The sequence below is a fragment of the Amblyomma mixtum genome, chromosome 3 (genome assembly GCF_055824585.1).
Source record: "Amblyomma mixtum isolate Tamu chromosome 3, ASM5582458v1, whole genome shotgun sequence".
Taxonomy (NCBI): Eukaryota; Metazoa; Arthropoda; class Arachnida; order Ixodida; family Ixodidae; genus Amblyomma; species Amblyomma mixtum.
This window is the reverse complement of record NC_143014.1, coordinates 179,842,830-179,863,568: the sequence shown is the minus strand read 5'-3', so window position 1 is coordinate 179,863,568 and position 20,739 is coordinate 179,842,830. Positions and strand designations below refer to the sequence as shown.

Here is a 20,739-nt window from a genome sequence, read left to right as displayed (position 1 = left end):
CAGATGCTGACCCGAAATACGCGGCTTCGATCCCAGCCGCTGCGGTCGCATTTCGATTGAGACCATATACTAACGCCCCGTGTGCTGAGCTATGGCAGCGCACGTTAAAGAACCCCCGGTGGTTTAAATTATCGGGAGCCCTCCTTTACGGCGTCCCGCATAGCCTGATTCGGATTGGAACTTAAACCCCGTAAACCAAACCATACTAATGCTTACTTTAAGCCGGCATGGTTATACAACTACCTAGCTTGTATCGTGAGCAGTAGCCGTAGGTATTCGCTGTCACATTTAGGCAACCTCAGCCGTCGTAGCTGCAGCTAGATCGTGTTTCGCGGAGCCGCGCAATGACCTTTGGTTTTGGGGAAGTAGCAGTGTGTCTGATTTTTTTTTTAGAATTGCTAAGCACACATTGCCTGCGCATAGTATTGAGTATTGTGAAATAAATGCCATCTGAAGCAGTGCAATTCATCAAAATAAGCCGCAGGATGCTAATTTCAGTTGTGCGAACTTTAATTTTTTGCGAACATTCTCTTGGGGCTCCCTGATGTTCGTCCCACTTTGCTCAGATAGGCCCGCTTGACTCACATGCATGGTATAAAGCGGCGAAAGTGCGTCGCAACAGCATGCGTGCCACATTAGAGTAAGCAGCCCAGTTAACCTCAAACACACGAAGTCACTGTTTGTCCGCTCTCGCATGACTTCAAGGTATAAAGGGGCCTGCATTTGGACATGCATGACCGAGCGTCGCAGCTATCTTTGCAGGAACAAGCGGTGTACACCAAAATCCGGAAATTACTTCTGGCGCCCCAAGGGGGTCCGTCCTTATCGCGGCGTTTGGCCAAGTAATTTTTTGTTGCGCACGCCGTCTCCACTGTGCAGAGAATAGAGCGTAGACGCCCCAGTCAAAAGTATACAGTCCAAGGGGTACGCTTCTAAGATGTTTAGCGGGGCTCCCTACTACATCTAGCAGTCCAAAGCCTGGGAGGATTGAGGGCGCGGAGCCATTACTCTTTCGAGAGAATACGGCCGCTGAGTATACATAATAAGGTACGCCGAACGCCTCCCAAGCAAACCCCTTGGGCTGCATACTTCTGACAGAAAGGGGGGGGGGGGGGGGGGGGGGGCATTCGCAGTATTACAAAATCGCCAACATAGCGGACCATTCCGAAGGGCGTTCAAACTAGTGTGCTGCCGCGAACCCAAGGGTAACAGCCCGTGATTTTCCGAAAGGCTTCCCGCTACCACACTTGGTGGCGCACACGCCTTGGGCGACAGCGCTTATTGCGACCAAACTCTGACATTCCGCGCACAAATAAAAAAAAAGCGCAGAAAGCGCCAGGTGGGCAAGCGGACGCGACAAGTGACTCGTATAAGTGCTAAAAGAACAAAAAGCGGCCACTGACCGTAACGAGGCGTATTTCGTACACATGTCCCGCTTCTAGACGAATGACGTTCCAGTTGATTGAAGACCTTGGCAGACCGCAGGAGTGCTGGCCGAAACCAGGCGCTGGAGGGCAGTTTAAAACTTACAAGCCATCGCAATCGTTTATTTTCCTTCTTAAAGAATTTTTATTTCTTAGTTCCGACTTGAATAGGACGTCCTTGCTGCCGTCTTTATCTGCAGATTTTTGCTCAGGGCCGGGTGTGAAAACGTAGGGCCCGCGAGCTGCTTTGTGGCAACTCGCGTGAATGCTCAGCGAAGTAATTTTGTCAGTGCTTCGATGGCTACATACACCGCGGCAGCTGTGAAAAAAATTAAAATCATGCTGTCGCTGCAAGGGTAGTGATCCGAACGCTGCTCATGAAATTCGGAAAGAATGGTATGCACTGCAGTTGCTTTTCGACAAGAATTGCACTGTTTGTTGGCGTACCAAGTGACGTGTGGAAAAGTAGCGCAGGTTGTAGAGGACCGCAAGAGTTCTTTTTTTTTTCTCAATGAGATGCAAAAGTTGGATAGTGTAGCGTGCTCAGGTGCCGCACGCAAAGAACCGTCTTGTGGAATTCCCGCGACTTGGAGAGCAACCGTTTCCAGCAACCTGCCGGCGAGCAGGCGCTTCTTTTATGACTGGGAATAAGAAGGGTCCTATATGAATACTCTACTTACCCAAAGCGCGTCTCCCGCTGTCAGGCCTACGCACGCACGCACGCACACGCACACGTGCGCACGCACGCACAAGCACACACCCATACACGCGGACGCACAAGGTGTCTCAGGTAAGCCCGCCACTAATTTTTAAAATTAGGGTTCTTTGATGTAAAGAGAAGCTTTCTACGGCATGGTATTATCAGTGTTGGCGGTCGTCAAAAAAACAGCGAATCCTGTTAACTAGTGCAGTGATGAACTAAATTATAATAGCTAGCGTTTTAACTATATCGATAGGCTCCTGATTACAATTACAGATTTGTAGCTGGCAGTTACTAGTAGCCATATCAATTTTTAGAATTTCGCAAACGCGATTACCCTCGCCACTGTGGCTTATTAATTTGGGACATTTCTCGTGTCATTTGAAACGAAGTGAGAGTCTGGATTCGCCACTGGTTCGCTCCAGTATTAGACACTTGTATCCAGGCTATAGTACTCATGTTCAGCAACATGCATCACAGTGAGGAGAATCATCGAATTAATGTTCCCAGTAAAAATTGATTCTCTGGCTCCTTCTGGCTATGAAGACGTTTGTCCGGCAGCAAAATACGTGTTTATCGGTGAGAAATTTGGATTTAAAAAATTGGACGGACGATCAAACAGTCGGATGCTAGCAACGTGCGCAAGCAGTGGTGATTTTGCCTGAATGCATTTGTGATAAAAGCTTTTCGAAATGATGATTTAGCTTCTGGTGGTTTTCCAATTTTGCCGCATCGAAATGCCTGAACTTGCGTCAGATCATTCCGTATTTTCTTTTGCTTGCTTACCTGAACTTGCCGCAGTAATGATTCGCCTTTCATGGGCAGGCTACCCTGGGCTTGCCACAGTGTCGTTTGCAATGAGTGACTAACCGTAATGGTTGCCGCTATCGTTTCTTCGCTATCATGATGGCCCGTCTCCACCCGTGTAAGTTGATGTAATTGCTTGCTCTAATGGCTGAATCCACATTTCATGCTCAACAATAGCCAAGCCGATTGCGAAACCTCATCTTCCCATCATTCCTGCGCTTTTCCATGGTGGATGAAGTGCAGCGCCGCCAGCTTTCCCTTTAGGTGGTAAGAAACTATCGGAGGGTGGAGGGGGGGGGGGGGGATTAGAAGGGGGCGCTGTTAACGTCGGACGACTTTCCACCACATGCGGAGCCGGATGCTCATAACTGAGTCTGAGATTGCGCTAGGGTAGCTCCAATCTAAGGAGGAAGGAAGGAGCCCCATGCTCCAATCCCCGACTGCGCATTTGCGTTCACCGTCCTCGATCAGAGTAAATCTCTGTGCCAGTGGCAGCGTGGTGCCCTCTCTCGGTTGGGGCTACAGTTTTGCGCAATGGAGACGTGTTCCGTCCTTTCCTCTTCCCTCTCACAGGCCCTGCGCAATACCGCTTGGACCTCTGCAGTTTTCTTTTGCGCAGCAGCACGCAGTGGTGGGACTGAGAGACGGCTTCTTGTAGCAGCTATTTTGGCACAAGAAACTCCAATTTCTAGTAACAATTTCAGGTTTTTGTAGCAGGGAAAATGGCGTTTTGTAGCAGACGTTCCAGCATTTGGAGCAGAAAAAAAAAATGCGTTTCGTTCTAAAATTTGAGCTGTTGCATCACATGAAAAAAAAAAACGGCGCTGGAAAATTTCAACTTTTGGGGCCGGCAAGTTAACAAAGTCACAGTGATCACTACAAAGCAAACAGGAAAGAACCTTAAATGGAACAAAATAAAAAGAAAATGCTGAACAGTGTCATTTGTATTCCGGTTGAAAAATTACACAAAATGCAAGAATAGTACCTTTTAATCTATTGCCTCCAGATAATATTTCTTGTCTTGCATTAGCGATTCGAGCTTGGATAATTCCCCCGGCGAAATGACATCAGAGGTCGCTATCGAAGGGGCATGAGGAGGTCTGCTGCTGGTGAAATGCAACGACACAGCTCGCGAAACGAACGATAAGCGCCTGGAGAGCAGCGCTTGCAGAGGAATTATGCCCAAATACGATTTTCTTGACGATGCGCAGCGCGCTTAGGGCACGGTTACTGGTTTCACTGCATTCAGCCCTTTGATGGGCTCGTAAATGCTCTCGCATTTGAACGGTAAGCAGCGTAGTGATTTCTACAGCAATATTTTTCTTTTGAGTACAACAACACTTCACTGATTTGAGCCTTGGAAGTTAGTTAAAATTGTCTATGAAAATTTTTGACGATAATTTTAGATCGTTCACTAGAGTGGCGGTCATACCCGAAGGCTTTCTAAGGGCACTTTGACGAGCTCCAATTACAGAATGGCGCGCCGCGTGGTGCTGCACTTTTTTTTATGCTTCTCAAGCGCAGAGAGGCCGCGGCGGCTCTCGATGGTCGCACTGACCTTCTACCGCACGTGCTGTTATGCCAGTTGCTGGCGATCAGCCAGACTAGGAAAGTACAGTTTCATTTACTGGAGAATACGGTGCATGCGAAGCTAGTGAATGCTGTCTAGAAACTCCACAATTTTTGACCGCGAGTTCAGGGGAGGCGGAAAATTCGCGATTTTTGCATATTTCAGTGCGAAAGCGCTGCTTCACTAGCAAAGCTGAACAATGCGGGGTATGTGTGAAGCCTCAACCTTCGAACTTTGACGGAGCGCCAGCGGCGAACGCCTTGCGCAGATGCTCCGTCAACGCGCGCAACTCCGCCAAATTTGCTCGAGAGATTATAACCGAGAATACTCTCTTGTAACTTTCTTTCCATATTTATCATACAAATTGTGTAGAGTAGCGGTGATAACGGACAACCCTTTATACCTTAGTCCTTTGTATACCTCGAGTGTTGTCGCACTTCTCATCCCCTCCCACTCAATTTCACCTTTATTATCTCGGTATATTTCCTTCAGAAATTGTATTATCTCATGACCAATACCTTTACCTTTGTCTTCGAGTGTGCTCTACAGGACTATGCCCTATTTACGTTGTCGTATGCCAAACTGATATTCGGGAAGGCTAAATACAGAGGTGTGTTTTCCACCATACCTATTTCTACAAGCAGGTAGCGGCGACGCCTGCCGGCATACCACTACACTACACCCGACGGCGGCACTGGCAAGCACTGGTTCAGGCAAGAGGAAATGCGGCGTGGGTGGACAGTGATGTGCCAAGAGAGAGAGAAAAAACTTTATTGTCAGCAATACGTTGGTGAAGTTCTTTGGTACTTCAGCCCCTCCATGTGGCCGGCAGTTTGAGTCAGTCGGCGACCGCCTGTGCTCTTGCCGTGGCCCTAGACTGAACGCCCGGGTCCGGGCTAGCGAGAACAGCTTCCCATTTTTCAAGCGTGGGAGATGTGACAGATCTGCCGGAGGCGGATCCTCCGTGCAGTCCCAGATTATGTGGTCTAAGGTGGCAGGCTCGCCGCACAGCTGACAGTACGGGTTTACCAAATTTGGAAAGATATTGGAATATGTGCACGGGTTTGGCTGTGACCGCGTTTGCAGCCGCCTCCATGTGGCAGCCTGTTCGCGGCTGAGCGAAACGTGCGGAGGAGGCAGGCTCACTCTAAGCTCCCTGTATTAATTTGTTATGGCCTGATATGTAATTAGCGTCTCACCCCTTGGGGCATCAGGGTCCGAGACCCCGTCACCGGCTCGGCTGACAAAACCTCGAGCATACTGGTGAGCGGCCTCGTTCCCTGGAACACCCGCGCGGGCTGGGACCCACACCAGACCCACTTCTTTCCTATAGTTTGGCATCCTAAGAAGAATTTTGTACGCAGTGGCGGAGATACGTCCCCTCGCAAAGTTGCGAAGGGCCGTTTTGGAATCACTGAGAATTATGCTGGTGCCTTCTTGAACGATCCCTAGTGCTACTGCAGCCTCTTCGGCGTCTTCCACTCGGTCCGTGACCACCGTAGCTGTTCACCGCGCTCACAGCGAAAGCGTCTTTGCCTGTATTGTTATATTGTGCCGCATCAACATACACAGCACTATCGTCCCCTAGATACTTTTTGCTTAACGTCTTCGCCCTGGCCCTCCTCCGGTTGTCGTGACGGTCCGCTTGCATGTTCTTGGGGATAGGTTTGACCCGAATGCGTTCGCGCATCTCATTCGGTAAAATTACCTGGCCTGAAGGGTCCTCGCCCTCTATGCCCAATCTTCTCGAAATGTAGAGCCCCGTATCTGTCTGCCTGAGCCGCTGCTCTTGCGATGTAAGTTGCGCCTCAATAAGCTCTTCGAGGGTGTTATGGACCCCAAGAGACAGAAATCTCGTGGTGGACGTGTTTCTGGGGAAGCCGAGAGCCGCCTTGTACGCCTGCCTTATCATGCAGTTCAGCTTTTCACTCTCTGCTCTCTTGAGATAAAGGAAGGGGTAGCGTACACGAGCCGACTGACGACGAAAGCCTGAACGAGCAGAAAAACTTGTTTTATATCGTAGCCTGTTGGCTTTTCGTCGACAGCAGAAGTTACGGAAGACACACATCGTTTCAGAGAACATTGTAAACTGTACGCGTGTAGAGTCCAGTATGTTACAGCTAAGGCAGTGTAAGGGGAAGCGCTCTTACATTACGCATTTATGAAAATGCTTGGTTGGCTTGACTTACCAGCCGCTGCTGGAAACTTTTGACAGCGTCAAGAGAATAACTTGGCTACGCTTTAGAGAAATTGGCAGTAGTAAAGCATGAAAGTACTAAGCATCCATCGCGGGGTGCTAAGCGACCGAACACAAGCTGCGCTCCATCCATTTATAGGATATATTATCTCTATCTCGGAGTTTACTCTCGGCATTGCAGTACTTTTCACTTCCGTTCATTAGCAATGTGGTAGGCTAATACTCACCATCCTTTAGAAAGCTGGGAAAAGTTACTCTGCAAGCGTATTGAATTACGTGGTGCGGCATACGACGTATTTCCTGCGCTGTATACACTATCGCATTTCGAGTGAAACAGCACATATGAAACACAATGCTAAATTGCGACTAGAGGTGTTGGGATATTGACTGAGGCCGCCATTCCTGTATTTGTGAAAAATTTCCGCTCATCATGTTGCTAAAGTTCGAACTACACAATACTGTGTCTCCGCAACAGCAATAGGCTTCAAGGTTAAAAAAAAAACTGCAATGCAGATGCAAGACAGACAGTATTGACTTCCAAAATCACGAAATTGTAAAATGTTGCCCTGCATGGCATCAGTATATGGAGACGTCAAGCTGCTCCTCTGCGCCTTCGTTTCAGCTCTGCATACTGGCACTCATTTGTGGAATTTTACGCATTTTGTCTTTTTTGTTGTTGTTGAACGGGAAGCTTCAATATCAAACTCCACAATGAATGATCCCAGTAAATCAGTATCGGTCATTCCGGGCAACTTTTTCTTCAGAATGCGCGATGTAGCAGTAGATGGTCACTGTCTACCTAAAGTAGTCAAGCGCGAAAGTACAAAAAAGTTCATTCTATGCCGAAGAGAAGACCTGAAAACATGCTATTATTACTTACACGTGACGCCCTCACTGCATGCTCAAAATGTCTTTATTTCACAAAACCATTTGTTATTGCGCACTCTAAGACGTCTTTACTGCCGCATAATTTCATTTACAGTATGCATTGTCTCCTCCTTTTGTCTCTATAGAGCACTGCTGCAGGCGATGCATTGTGTTCAAGTCACACGTGAGGGTGTACAAAGGTGCAGGCAGTCAGGCGCGAGCGAGAGAGTATTCACAGAGCTAAGGAACCTGCAACGTGCATCGTCGTATGATATGTTGTCGGCGAAAGCCTCCGGGTCAGACGCGTGCGTCATCGCCGCAGGTGCATCCGGCGGGCACGCGGAACTCGCCGCTGTACAGCTTCCGCGCGTGCTCGTCGTAGAGAGCCAGTCTTTGGACCTGGTAAGACTGGACGCAGGACTTCGGCGGCCTGGCGCTGCACGGACTCTTCTCAGCGCTGCCAGAAAAGAGAAAAGCGAGCACGACGTAAGACGCTGTGTGTCATGTCCCCTGTACAAGAAAAGAAAGCTGCAGTGCGTTGTCACTGTGGGTTGGTACAAGCCGACCCGACATTCACTAAAACCGTTTACTGGAGACGTCAAGCTGCTCCTCTGCACCTTCGTTTCAGCTCTGCATACTGCAATCATTTGTGGAATTTTACACATTTTGTCTTTTTTGTTGTTGAACAGGAAGCTTCAATGTCAAATTCCATGATGAGTGATCGCGGTAAATCGCCTACTTACTGATCGGTAATCGTAATTTCAGCTCCCAGTACGTCTCCTCGAAGAGGCTGCGGTCAGAAGAAGCGAACAATACAAAAAGACATCGTGGTCGTAAGTGGCCCTTCACTTGGCAGTCTGGGTGCAAGCCATGGCCCGGCCTTGTGCTCTGCTCGGCTTTCCTGGGTGCATTGCTTTGGAAAGGAGCATGCGCCTTCAAATTCCGCCCCAGTGAGCTTGAACAGGTACTTCATCGAAGAAGGGCCCGGATGAGCTTTACTGCTCAAGGCGGATTTCGGTAACTCGAGGATCAATAATACGTTAAGGCCGAGCACACCACACCGGGGAAATTTTGTACCCATGAGAAAACCGGTGGGTACCTGGCGGCACTAGGAATCGAACACAGCACCTTCCGAATGTGAGGCGGGGGCTCTAACCGCAAGCCACCACGTCGGTTAGGGGTCGGTTAAAGACAACGACGATTCGATGAGAGACCTTCTTCAGGGTTCATGGCGTCCTATGTCGGCGTTGATATATTTTGCGATGCTAGAAGCGCGTCCCACCAGGCATCGGGTCCAGGAGCACCGCCGCAGTGCCGAAGGAGGAAGGAAACGTGGGCCGGAGACGGGGAGTAAGGGAAGTGAAGGGAAAACTGTATTTACATGGTTACATGAATATTTACATTATTTACAAGAGCGGGACTGAGAATGGCTCTCAGTGGAAGGGGAACGTCTTCGTCAACCGTAGTCGACTGGAGCTAGCAGTCTTTTTTCGGCCACACTCACGGCCGAGTTAAATATCGTTCGGTTTCCCCAGATCCCTGGCTGGGGAATGGTGGTCGACGAACACTGTCCAATCGGATGGACCGAAGGGGACGTTCTTGTTACCGCCCACGGCTGGGCAGGTGCGAGCTTTTCCACTCTCTCTCGCCGCTGGGTCGATGAGAGGGGGAGTTGCCGCTGGTCCAGCCCTGCGGGAAAGGAATCTCCCGAAGTCTTCCAGCAGGGGAATGACTTGCTTCCCCGCCGATTGCCCAGAACTCGAGTCGGAGACACAGAATTCTTCAATTATCCGCCAGCGTGACCGGCGCCGGCCCGTCGCCTCCTCTGTGGTCGCTCGTACAATACCTCCCGCATTCCTGCCACACTAATCCGCTGAGGCTCGGAGGGGCATTCCAAGCATCCCACTTCCCACCGCCGTCGCGGGGTTGTCGGCCTCGATGAATGTTCACGGTAGCTGCATGATCGGGCCCACGTGGTCCGAAGTACAGTGGACACAGGTGTGACGGGAATACACAAAGAGAGTTAAGGGGGGGGGGGGGGGGGTAGAAACACAACAGCGTTGCACATTGGAGTAGCAAGTCGCAGCCGAAAACATTCGCGGTCGCTTGTTCACCAATGAGAATGAGATCTAGGGGAAATCTTCTGTAAAGATTTATTTGTGGATGCGCTCTTTTCCTCTTGTTTTTTTCAGTCAGCTGCTGCCTGCGACGTCATGGTTGGTTACTAACAAGCAATGTCGTTCGCGGACCTTGGTATGAAAGGCGGGGCCAACCAGTGATAAAGGGGAAAAATAATCGGAAATTGGCTCGTTACAAAATATGGCCTTGTGTAGGGTAGTTGGGTCTGTGCTACGCGGGCCGCGTGGAGCGGGCTCTAATGAGAATGCGTCATTTGTGGTGAAGTGAATCAGGTTCCTCATGTGTGGTGTGATGCAGCTAACACTGCCACATTTTGCCTCACAGGAAGGAGGAAAGTCTGAGGTATTCTCCGCTATGAAACCTACCTCGTCGATTATTTACAAACTAACTAAAAGGCCGGAGAGAGAACGATGCTTTTCTCACGTCGAATAGCAGGCAACATATAGTATACAACAGCACGGTCACTGCCCCCCGCGCAGGATCTTTTCTTTTTCTAAACAACAAAAGTGACCGTGAGGCCCGGTTTATTAAACTTATCTTTCGCAATCGCGATGCCTGACTGGCAGACGCCCGTGTATTGGTCAGTTATGAAAGCGAACGAGTAAACAGTCCAGCCACGATGACTAACACGAAAGGGCGCCGTATGTTCGTGGCGCGCACTTAAACGAAATCTTATGAATTTCACAAAGATGCGCAGACGCGATTGCTAGGCATCTGGGGTAATACCTCAGATTTTGGCAATGCGGATGTCAATTTCTAGTCATGTGCTACGTAAGCCCTCTCAGGGGCTTACTCGTGTGTCAAAACTTTCGCACCCGACTATGCCTTTCTCAATTGTACCTGCAGGTGTCCAGCAGTACCTCCTGGCTGAAGCCGTTGACGTTGACGATGGTCTTCCACTCTCCGAGCACGTCCTTACCCCTGAGGGGACGCACGGGGCGAACAGAGCTGGGGCAGCGGACAGCCAGTCTCCGCGCCGCTCCCTTGCCACGGCTGACGGACTTTTCGGCAGAGCTCAGCTGGCGGAAGGTTCGCTCGAATTCAGTGTCTTGCCGGAGTGCCCATGAGATCTCTTTCCTGCGCAGCAGTTGCAGCAGAATGTACACTAATGTGTATAATATCAAGGGACAGGCGACCGGAGCTCACAGATCAGCATGAAAGCCATCATAAGGCCAATGTTTAAAAATAATATTAGGCACCACAGTGGTGCGCGCACAAGATGAAGCTGGGTGCTACGTGCTTCAAAACAACATAAGGCTATTAGTTATTTCGGCAGCGGAATTTACTGCGATACTTTGGTCGGAGAAACTTGTGCCAATGTATCAAGCGTAACGAAGTCACTGAGTGAATAAGAAAATATGCCATGAGCAAAGCAATGCATGCTCTCGAGTAAAGGGCTTCAGAAATGTTAGAGGCCAAACGAGTGCACTAACTCCTGAACTATTTCGACGTAGCACTGGTGACGTACGCATAATATGTGTCGCAAAAAGTAGTATCGCACCACATTACTGAAAATGCAAAGTATCAAACTCACTTGTGACGGAACAGCGCAAAACACCGGGACAAGAGACAAGCGCTTGTCTCTTGTCCCGGTGTTTTGCGCTGTTCCGTCACAAATGAATAACCAACATGCCCAAGCTGCTGTCCTGGCTAAATCAAACTCACGCTGGGTAAGATGAGTCGTTGAGGCAGAAAGGCTGAGCAGTGTCCTTTTCGATGCATGAAACCGCCCTGACAGCTTGATGGCTGGCTGCTCTGGCTTGTGAGGGCTTCGACTTCTTTTCAATGAAGTCCGGAGAAATTCGCGTCTGGCGGTGTCCTGACGTTTTGGATGCCCTTTTGGCCCTCGGAGTTTCATTCGTTATCTTCGAAGCTTTTATTTGCACCGTTGACGCTGCAGCCCTGTAAGGGTAGTCTCGCTCAGAGCTGTATCCCCTCGATCCGGAATCCGAGCGGCCGTTGTTTCCGCCGTCCTCGTACGATCCTGGACTGGACTCGTAGCGCTCAGGTGCTGGGCTACCGCTCGGCCGGTACCCCTGAAAGGCTTCAGGAGCGGGTCGATTCGGCTGCTGTTGAATGGAGGGAAAGATATGGACCATGGTGTTTGCCCTGTCGCCGCCTCCGTTATAGGACCTGTCGGTGCCGTCTCGGGTCAGGTTGTCCGGTATAGGGGGGTCGGCGATCATCTTGTTTAGGAAGCTTACGTCGCTGCTGACAAGCGTGTCAAGCGAACTTGGCACTTCTTTGAATGTGCTGAACCTGCCCTGGGCCAAGTCCGTGTGGAACTTGTCGTTCGGGATGTCGAAATGGAACTCCACAGCGGGTTTGGAGGAACGGTCATCATTTCCTCTGCCCCCGTTTGCGGAGAATGTTGGCTGCGGCTCGAGACGCGTCTGGGAGACGCCGAGAAAGCCGGAGCGAGGCGCCTCGACATCCTTACGACCGGGATACGCGGACGCGGCACGAAACTGGGACTCGAGTCTCGGCCTCAGCTCTGAAGGTGGTGGCAGCCTGGGCGGGTAGCTCTCGTAGCCTCGTTGACTCGAACCTGAGTCGGACCTGGGTAGCGAGCTATCGTAACGTTCGTCGCTTCCATCAAAGACAGCTTTTCTCGGGAGGCCCTGCTTGGCAGAGCCTTGAGTCTCCTCGTTCTGTATACCGGCGCCTTCGTCAGTTTCCGAAACAACATCGCTCTGTTCAGGGGTCGGTTCCTTGAAGGAGCGCTTTTCTGCGGAGTCTGAAGGTTCGTCTTTATCCTCCTGATTATCGGAGCCCCCGTTTCGGTAATCACCGGGAAGCTTCACTGGGACCGGAAGGAACTCGTAGTCGACTCCAGGAACAGGAATTGACTGCAGGCTGTACAGGTCTTTCACAAACTCGGGTGTATTGCGTTGAGCTTTAGGCCGATTCTCACGGTTGTCGTCATCGCGGTAGCGGACGCTAGGAAGGACTTCCTCGCTGTCTGAAGCCGACGCCAGAATGCAGCTGAGCGCGAAGGTCACGGCCAAGAAAAGTATGATACTTGCCTGCAAAGGAAATTTCAATGCTTAGGTTCTGGTTGCAATAATTACAAACAATGCTGTATCAAAGTCACTGAAAAGATTGGCCTGAAGTGCGGCGTCATAGTACTAAGTCAGTGGGTGGTGCCATGCATCTGGCGCAATGCGAATGAGATTTACACGGCTGCACAAACCCCTCGCGTTCGAAGCTACAGAATGGTCAGCGCTTTGTTGGAATGTGACATCCCGTCAGGAAAAACAGAAAGAAAAAGCATATGTATGCGCTCGCAAGGCCCGTCGGTATGCCGTATACAGCTTCCGATACAACGTCGCCGGTAATCTCGGGAGAGTAAATAAGCCCGTACAGTAGTACTGTAAGAAAAGGGAGGTTGGGAATGTACTTCAAATTTTGAAACCGCTGTGCGCGCGCCGAAACGGTTAGCGCTAGCGATTTGCGCTTTGTTTACGACTCTGTCTTCTTAAACAGGTCGGCGGGCTCAGCATCACGACTGGCAAGCGCTTGTCGCGTCAGTGGCAGAAGCACACATGAACAGATAAATGAGTAAGAACAGGCTGAACAGAAGATTTCAAAAGTAACACTAAAATTCCCCTTCCTCTCCCCAGAGGAACGGCTTTTCCGATTTTAATACGCACACCACGGTCGTCACACAAGTATGACAAACACACACACCATGCAAACTCACAGCATTCGCGAGGGCACATACACATCCTTTAGTCCTTGTCATGCATCTGCCACAGCAAGGCATGAATAACGACGTGTGTGAGCAGCTAAGTAGCACAAGTATACGTTGGTGTAGACGCGCGAGTTAACAGCCAAAGACGCCACAGGCCGCCATAGGCTGCAAAATACGTATAAAAGCACATACACTGTACGTACCCCTCCCTTTTGTCTTTCACGTGCTGTGCATCTTTTACTCATTACTGTATCATAGGGGGTCGCGTGTGCTGTCTCTAAGCTCCAAGTCAAGCGTCCAAGTGTGGCGTCTATCTGTTATGCTCACCGATCGCGGCATGTTGGCGTCGATTTTGTAACCTTTGTTGAGGGAACTGCATTTAATTGCTGTTTTTTTTACTAACGACAAGTGTTTTTAGAAGCTTAAATATCTTTAGTGTTGTCATCTTGAAAAAAAACAGCGTGAAATACAAAGGCACTGCCGGAAAGACCAGGACAAGCGCTGTCTGCCAACGACGCTGTAAAGTCGAGAATTACTGGCTTGGTCACTAGCCACGAAAATGCTTTTTAAGGTGCTCGGAAAGGTAAAACGAGCTGAGAATACGTAGCACAAGACAGAAAGTGCAATTGCTGTCTTCTCATGTGCATTCCTGTCTTGCGTGGAGTCGTTTTAGCTGATTTTACTTTTCCCAGCACGTTGCAGCACTGGCCCACCATTCAGTCTTAGTGTGTCTTAAGCTTGCGAAATTGAGGCCGAGCTCACAAAGCTGTTCGCGCGTAAGTCCGTCGGTGATTGTCCGAAGACCCAGTTTCGCTAATTGTACGACAGCCACAGCGTCAAAAGGTCGCTCAGGCTTACGAGCGAAAAGCTTCACCTATCCGGGCGTTTTTCTAAACCTCCCTTGAAGCTCTGCGAGAAAGACACGCATGGATAATGCTCGCGGCATCATTTTAGTTGTTTTTGTGAAAGAACTCTTCGGCAGCACAGTAGCGAATAGCGATGCAAATTTCACGACTGGAGCTCAATGTCAGAAACAGGAGAATAATATGCGCAAAAACATTGCTTCTGAGAGCTATGCTACCCATGGGTGTGCAGCGGTTCAAGGCCACAGCTCATCACTCACGCGCGTCGCTTTCACGCTCCAGAAGCGAGAAATACAGATTATTGTCTCTCGCTCACAGAGAGGGGACATCCCCAGGCGACGTTGTGGATCGTAGCGAATAGCCTGTGCTGTCGACAGCGACGGCGCGCCACCACGCGGTGGGCAGTCGCTGCCGCCAGCGGTAGCAGCAAGGCCACATCGCAGCGCCGCAGTAACCGACATACAGGAGTTGGGCAGTAGCGGGAAGGCCTTCCAGCGAGAAGCACGCACACATAGCGGAATCGACGGCGTGAAACGAAATCACCGCAGGAAAAGGACCTTCCCTCAAGCACGTTAAGCCCGAAGTCGAAAAGGATTTCCTAAGCTCTGAAACGAACGGCGCGGCACTGAGCGCATTAGCCGCCGGGCACTTACCATTGCAGGCGGCGGAGTGTTCCTCTACCGCTCCAAAAAGTGTGCCTCCGGCCTTTTCCCGTCCGCCGGTCAATATACGAAATCCGTCTCGGCCCGGGAGCCAATCGCAGCAACGGGCTCTTTTTCTCTTCAGCTAACAAAGGATGTGGACCGTTAGCGCCTCACTCGCCAGCTTTCCTCGTGCTCTCAAACTCAGTACTTGCTTTTAGCTTTCAGGGCAACGGAGATGGCACCAATTCCTTCTAACGGGGTAAAGCGGCTCGTGATTTTGTTCTGCATGTTTGCGTGTGTGTGTCTGTGTCTGTCTGTGGGTGTGTGTTTGGCAGCGCAGAGAGCGTGCGGTGCCGTCGTCGCCACCTACCACCGCCGCCTTCACGCTCGAATGCAGCCTTGGAGGCCTAACAAAGCGTGACTCGTGTAACCGCCCCAGAGATGCGCGGCCCACGGACGACTTTGTACCGGCCAAAGACAGGGAGGAAGAGGGGAAACAAGAAGCAAAAAATAAGCCTCTTTCTTAAGGCGTTCCCATGGCCGTGCGTCGCTACGGTCGTTCCGCACGGCTTTCTCTTGTCGCCTGTTTTTCCACTATACCGCGCCGCTCACCACCACACAATCCCCGAAGGCGCTGGAAGCATGACGGCTATTTCCACGTGGCGGACTGCTTGTTGTGGCGTCAGGTCATGACGGGCAAGCGGAAAACAACACCTGAGCAACTGGCGTGAACTTCGGAGTCTAGACACACGTGCGCTAACTGCGCACAATCATGCAGTAACACGCATCCGTCTACTAACCAAGTGTGTGCTAAAAAAAATGGATAAATGCGTACCCTGTATAGCGGGTGTTGTTTACATGATGAGAGTCTTTCGATTACGATTTTTTTTTTTATTCAAACTTGGTCTGCGGAAGACGGAAAATCCGAGAGAAGCACTGAGCTTCCGCTGTGACTATCTTGCCTGTAGAGCCTCATGAGATGTGGCGAGATCACTCACAGGGCGTTGATGAAGACAATTCGCAGTGAAACTGATTTCCAGTGCGCTCCTTGCCCTAACCTAACTTATCAGGCTGGGTTGATCCCGCGGAAAATGTGCTAGAGCTGCAATCTTTTTTTTTTCTCCGCATGTCACGGAAATGGATAAGGTCAAAGCAGCCCCTCAACAACAGGCACCATTTGCGTCATTCAACGTAAACTGTGATATCTTGTGGATGTGTTGTTGCGCAAGTGTTATGTAAAAAAACTAACAGGTTCCACCAGTGGTGCGTCTGGAATTCTACTGCGGCTACTTTCGGCCAGTCTAACGTGAGAAAAACTTTCTTTTCTTTTTAAGCTGCTTCAGACTTCTGCATGGGTCCAGCGACCGGTCCTACTGTGGAATGAACAGCTTTAGGGAGTTCAAGAATATCGACAACGAACTCGGCGTTTGTTAAAACTGTTAGGATCAGACGCCAATAAGCAGCTGCTCGTACCTTCTAAGCGTATGTTACGGCTAGTAGCAATAGTAGTAGTACCATAAGAAGCCGTAATTGTTACGAGGTTCTTTTCTGTAGATTACAGATCGTCGAATGGCGATGCATGTTATTTACGGATCTCAACACATTTAACTGTGGTCCGGTGCAAAGAAGCTTGCTTTTCTGCACTTTCAGTTTAAACCTTTTCAACAAGAACCAATCATCAGGCGCCCAGAACGTAAGTATAATGCCTCTCCTATAAATTCTGTCATAAAATGGTCCTTTGGAGGGCGCACCAAGCACCGCTGCGTGAAATGAATGAGTTCAAAAGAGACCACGGTGGCTCCCACGAGACGGCCGGCTTAAGCGAGCGTCAACAGCAACGCGCCCAGGTCCTCCGGATCACAGAAGCATGTGCCGCCATTCCTCAGAGCTCGTCGGTGCATTCTTTCAAAGAATTCTGTAGTTCCAACACTCTTGACGGCACGCAAGAAGTGGCAGGAAAAGGGCCAAGCTCTGGGAGAGGGAGAGGGAAAACAAAGAAATGATGGGGTGTGATGAGTGGCAGGTGGCAAATTGGAGAGGGAAAGTCCCCACTTTAATTTCAGAGGAGGAGAGAGAAAGTTGGAGAGGGAAAGCGAAGAAATGTGGGAGGTGATGGCTGGCAGGTGGCCGAGTGTGGAGCAAAATTCCCCTCTTCTATAGTTTCAAAAGAGGACAGGGAAGTAAGAGAGGGAAGACGAAGAAAGGAAGGAGGCGACGGGTGGCGAGTGGGGGAGATCTTTACTAAATATGTCTCAGTTCACTCATTCGCTGCACAAAGAGAACACAAGTACATGCAAGAGGACCCAAAGGGAAATGCCTAATGCTAACACATTTCTGCAGCATCACTCGCCTTGAATATCTGTACTTTTTCTTCCAGCACTGATGATGATACGGCGTTTATCCACTTCAGAAAATAGGCGGCAGTCTTCTTGTGGGGGACCAGTACACAATGTGATTTGAGTGTTGGGCTCGTGTATGAGATGGCCGATTCACGATGAACTTCCGCATGCGGAGGGGTAGGACGGATGCGGTAGAGCCTGCAAACATCCTTGGGAAGTTGTTTCACTGCCCTGAGAAAAAGGTTTTCTTCCTCCATGATCGTTCATCAGCGGCTTTGGATTAGACGTTGAGGGTGACTCTCCGACTCGTCTTTCATCACCTTAGGCTAGTGCTTCTACCTCTATTCGAATGTTGAAGTGTGCGCGTTCGGGTCACGCCAGCAAGGTTGGTAGAGAGCGCAGTCCAAAGTAAGATCACGCACTCACGTTTCAGCATGCGAAGGTTGGATTTCGGTGGCGTGATCGGTTTGATGCTGAGCCGGGCAAGCCTATCTTAGTGCATGCGAATGGGTCTCACCGTACTCCATGCAATTTTTGTTCTCAGTAAAGTTCGATTCTCTGGCTCTATCTGGCAACATCGTTGTTTGCTGGACAAGAAAAGGTGCATTTATTGCTGTCAAAAATAACTTTGGAAATTTTCCCGCCACTTCATTCAAACTGGTAGCGTCAATGCCGAAAATGACTCGGCGATCACTGGTGTAAGTCAATGGTCCTGTAAACTTGCTTCAGAAAAGGGCAGTTTTTGTGTCGCGTTATTTCACGTACGAAAGCGACTGGCGACGGCGTTACCGGTAGTTCACTTTTTTTTTCCCCCTTTCATTGCTTATATGCCATGAGCGCTGCCTGTAGGGCGCCACTGAAATCCTTCTCGCGGCCGATTCTGAAAACAGCGGCGGGGCCGTGGCCGCGCTCCCCCGCATTGACACGCGTTTGCCGGTCTCGTTGCCGGTTTGTCGCGTCCACAGCGGTTCAAGGTAGTGGCTGGGGCTTCATCTTCGTGTTTTACAGTGAAGGATACTTCTATAGCTGCAGAAATAAGATGTAGAGATGTGCCGTCGCTCAGCGAGAGTGGTCGCATCTTCGACGCCGCTGCAGTACGGCGAGCCCAATGCGCGTTCGCGCTAACTGCAACCGTGCGTCGCGGATAGCTTGTCTTGCCTGTAAATTACCACACCAATGCAGAAACCTAGCCTTTCAGTGCAGTTACCGAAGAGTTTTAACAAAGCGGTGCGATACTCGATGGAGTTATATTCTGTGCCACCACCGCAGCCCGGTTAGTTATTGACGCCTGAGCAGAATGAACAAACGGGGGTGAAGGGAAAACGATCGCCTTCTACGCTGCGTTTAGGGAACAACCACCGATGTGCTCGTTTTGAAATCACTGCGATGTGGCACTGCGGTTCTAAACACAATATGTAAGAGCACTTAGCGAAGCAGCTATAGCGTTTGTTTCCATTTGATCGCCGCACTATAGCAATAGGACACACCATAAAAAAAATAATCGTAATTCGACGCAACCTTTAAAATATCTAGTTTTTGATGGTAACTTTTTGAACTCCAAACTACTGCACTACAGGTAATGTTCTCGGTGTAATGCGTGCTGTAGCCTTTGTCACTCGAGGCTCCTTTGTTGAAAGCGAAAACAAAATGCTAGTAATTAACAAAATTAACAAAACAAAAATAACAGAATTAACAAAATGCTTGCAAAAGTATTGCAAGCAAACAGGCACACTATGGAGTTTAATGCTCAATAAAACGGAGAGTTGAGCTAGTTGGTACATGTTTCTTGGAAAAAACAGCGCTAAACGAAAGGACAACGAAAAAGAGTACAACAGGACCGGCGCTGACTATCAACTGAAGGCTTTATTAGGAACAACACGCAATATATACTCCAATGACAACCAAGAACGCATGGCAACACCAAAAGCTACAATGATACATCAATCACCTGGATCCAGATACTTCAGTTCACAGTCATGAACTGTTACAGAGGGGATGCTCACGCACGAGTCACTGTTTTTTTGGATATGAAAGGCTTCACTGATTTCCCGTGTTAGTTTATCTTTGCGTTTGTACAGAATCTTAGTTTCGTTAAAAATGGGGGTACATGATTTTTCAGAAGAATCAGGTTGGTTATAGCTGCTCCAGTAAATTTGCTCCAGTAAATTTGCTCCAGTAAATTTGCTCCAGTAATGCTCCAGTAAATTTGCCTCTCGAGCTGCGGAGCAGCGTCAGGTACCAATCACAGAATCGTGCACAGATGTCGTAGTGAAGCCTATGTTAGTAAAATCGCAAGGACGTTTTCATGTTGTACAGATAATGCAGCCGTTTATTAGAGCGCACAGGAATGAGCCAGAAGCACAGCATGCTACAGCACAGTGCATGACAGCGGTAAATAGGCAGCATAAAACGCATGTCACCTATAGCGACTAATGAAGCTTGTCATACCAGTGCCCCGTTGCATGGTTAGGAGTTCCGAACAGTATTTAACAGCGTAACGCGGTTCATGCGCAAAAGAAAACCAGGGCAGGGATAAACTCAGACTGATCACATCCACAGAACAGTTACTTTTTTCGCGATATCTAGCCATGGGTAGGTTACTAGTCACGTCATAAACAAGACAGGGCGTCCGGATTGCGCAGGAAGGAAAGCCATGATTTCCAATGCAAAACCTGCCTCTTAGATTAATAGCATGCTTGTCCGATTATCACTTCAATCCGCAAAGCCTTCGTATGTCAGCACATGAATGTATGTAGAGTTTCCGAGAGAGACTCATAATCAAATTGCCACCGAACAGCAGGAAGAAGCCAGAGGCAAGCAGCAAGCAAGCGGGATCAGCCCTGTCGCTGCTTCGCAAGAGCGGCGACAGAACGACAGTATCGAGCTCGTTGTCTTTAAAACTCAGTCATCTATCGATACAGGCCGACTTCAGTTTTTGTCGGTGTCCCTTTACGGCAGTTTCGCCCATAGTCCAGCGGTGTGGCAGGACACTAATATTTATGGAGAGGGCGCGGTATTGTTTCCACAATGTATTTAACTTCTTTAGAGTGTTACGCCTCTTTAAGCAGCTGATCCCGTAAATTCGGTGCGGTTGCATTGGGTACTGGAGCACATAGGCTTTCAACTCAATGTCGCCGCCGCGGTGGCTCAGTGGTTACGGCGCTCGGCTGCTGACCCGAAAGACGCGGGTTCGATCCCGGCCGCGGCGGCGAATTTCGACGGAGGCGAAATTCTGGAGGCCCGTGTGCTGTGCGATGTCGGTGCACGTTAAAGAACCCCAGGTGGTCGAAATTTCCGGAGCCCTTCACTACGGCGTCCCTCATAGCCTGAGTTGCTTTCGTACGTTAAACCCCAATAAACCAATAAACCAAACTCAATGAGGTTGCAGGTACCTTAACAAGGGCCTCTCCCTCGGCCCAATAACTGCTGTCCTGCCAACCTGTGCATATACAGCTCCGGTGAGGTTTCGCAGTTACACAATATTTCAGGAATTTT

The 20,739-nt window shown here is 49.7% G+C and overlaps 1 protein-coding gene across 1 annotated transcript; it reads right to left on the bottom strand.

The window, feature by feature from the left end:
* Window positions 1-7,763: 7,763 nt before the first annotated feature.
* LOC149352881 (uncharacterized) lies at window positions 7,764-15,122 on the bottom strand. The gene is made up of 4 exons (XM_089577252.1): window positions 14,915-15,122; window positions 11,370-12,730; window positions 10,545-10,781; window positions 7,764-8,022 (listed from the first exon to the last, which is right to left on the bottom strand). Exons 1-4 carry the CDS (start codon window positions 14,915-14,917, stop codon window positions 7,863-7,865), a joined length of 1,761 nt encoding a protein of 586 aa, XP_089433378.1. The 5' UTR covers window positions 14,918-15,122; the 3' UTR covers window positions 7,764-7,862.
* Between the last annotated feature and the right edge of the window lie 5,617 nt (window positions 15,123-20,739).

Excerpts from the sequence above, each read along its gene's own strand:
- LOC149352881 (XM_089577252.1), bottom strand. Across the intron at positions 10,782-11,369 it reads AACGACTCATCTTACCCAGC|GAAAGAGATCTCATGGGCAC; the intron begins GTGAGTTTGATT and ends ACTGCTGCGCAG. Across the intron at positions 8,023-10,544 it reads GTACTGCTGGACACCTGCAG|CGCTGAGAAGAGTCCGTGCA; the intron begins GTACAATTGAGA and ends CTTTTCTGGCAG.